Source organism: Callorhinchus milii, unplaced genomic scaffold (assembly GCF_018977255.1).
Source record: "Callorhinchus milii isolate IMCB2004 unplaced genomic scaffold, IMCB_Cmil_1.0 Scaffold2, whole genome shotgun sequence".
NCBI lineage: Eukaryota > Metazoa > Chordata > Chondrichthyes > Chimaeriformes > Callorhinchidae > Callorhinchus > Callorhinchus milii.
Window position 1 is genome coordinate 76,320,431 of NW_024704743.1, and position 1,436 is coordinate 76,321,866.

General features: G+C 40.3%; 1 gene segment (V, D, J or C); it reads right to left on the reverse strand.

Annotated features, from left to right (window-relative positions):
* Window positions 1-705: 705 nt before the first annotated feature.
* Window positions 706-1,216, reverse strand: LOC103183431. The segment is given in 2 exon segments: window positions 706-1,031; window positions 1,122-1,216. Coding segments are annotated over 2 exon segments (417 nt in total).
* Between the last annotated feature and the right edge of the window lie 220 nt (window positions 1,217-1,436).

Consider the following 1,436-nt stretch of genomic DNA (forward strand, 5'->3'; position numbering starts at 1 on the left):
ATGTAAGGCAACTTTTGTGTATAGTCTGGCTCCTAAACACAAATTGCTACTCTGACCTCCTGTGTAAGATTGACAAACAATACATTATGTTGCACAAAATAGCAATCATACAAATTATTATGTTGCCAGTTTATGTGTTTAAAATGCCCGATTTTCTTAATAAGGATGTTCCCATGGTTTAGCGTGACCAACCTGAGATTAACATTTGCACGACTGGGATTCCTTATTAGTAACACATTTTAGACTATTAAAAACGCAAATTCAGGCATAATCTGTATTTTTTTAGAAAAGACATGTTAACTAATGAGCTTCAGTTGCTATTGGTGCAATAATGCTGAACTTTAACTGAACTGGAATGGAATAGAAAATGGCAGATACGATGTAAATAACACTTCAAAGACCTTACTTGGGACGTCCTCCCGACGTGAAAGGCGCTATACAAATGTAATTTTGTTGTTGTTGTTATGGTTATTTGCCTGCTTTATATAATATGTGTGAAAACCCTTATATACTATGTTGATAGAATTTAAGCTTCAAGCAAGTGTTTTTTTTTAAAAAAAGAAAATTTACAGCACATATTCAATTTTTTGAAGTGTAGAATTGGGGGCTAGGAGAGCAAGCATTTGGTTTGAATGTTTCCCCTGCTCGGAATTAGGAGAGTGCGGTGTCTGTGTGATAAAGGGAAACATCTGGCCAGGGTTTTTGTTAAGCGTATGTGTGGTTCTTCAGCACTGTGGAATCCCAGTAGGCGCAGTAATAGGTGGCAGAATCGACCTCTAAGACGTTGTTAATAACAAGGACCTGCTGGTTACTGCTGGGCGCCTCTGTTGAGAACCTGCCAGGGGTCTCCTCGTCCAGCTGAGCTTTGGAGTTAGCCCGATAAAGTATCCGTGTTATCGGTTTGTTGGGTTTAGACTGGTACCAGTGAACAGTCTCTGAGCTCTTGATATCGCATTTCATTCTGATCGTTCTCCCCGCAGGTTTAGTAAACGATCTTGGGTACTGATTCACTTTCTGAGCAAAACTTCCATCTGTAAACAGAACAAACGAGAGTGAAAGCAAAACGTTGTGGTTTCCCACTGTGAAGAGACGACCGGCAAGTAAATCTTTCAGGCACTTACGGAGCAAAACTATCGTCACGAACAGACTGTAAAGTAGGAACATTATGCGGAGCTCGGTGCTGCCTTGGATTAACGAGGTGAATCTTCCCATCCGCTGGATCAGATCTTCATCAACTGGAAAGGAAATGACTCGCAGATCTGTAACCAATCCATGTTAAGAAGGTCCCATGTCCCGCCTCTGTAAAATGGTGGGCGTGGTTGCCCTCTTCAATTGATTGCTTAGAGCTTTTTATAAGGTATATAAGGTCCATTTATTTCTGAATAAAGTCTTCATAATTATTTCATTCTATGTTCGCTACTCGAATAACTGGCCTG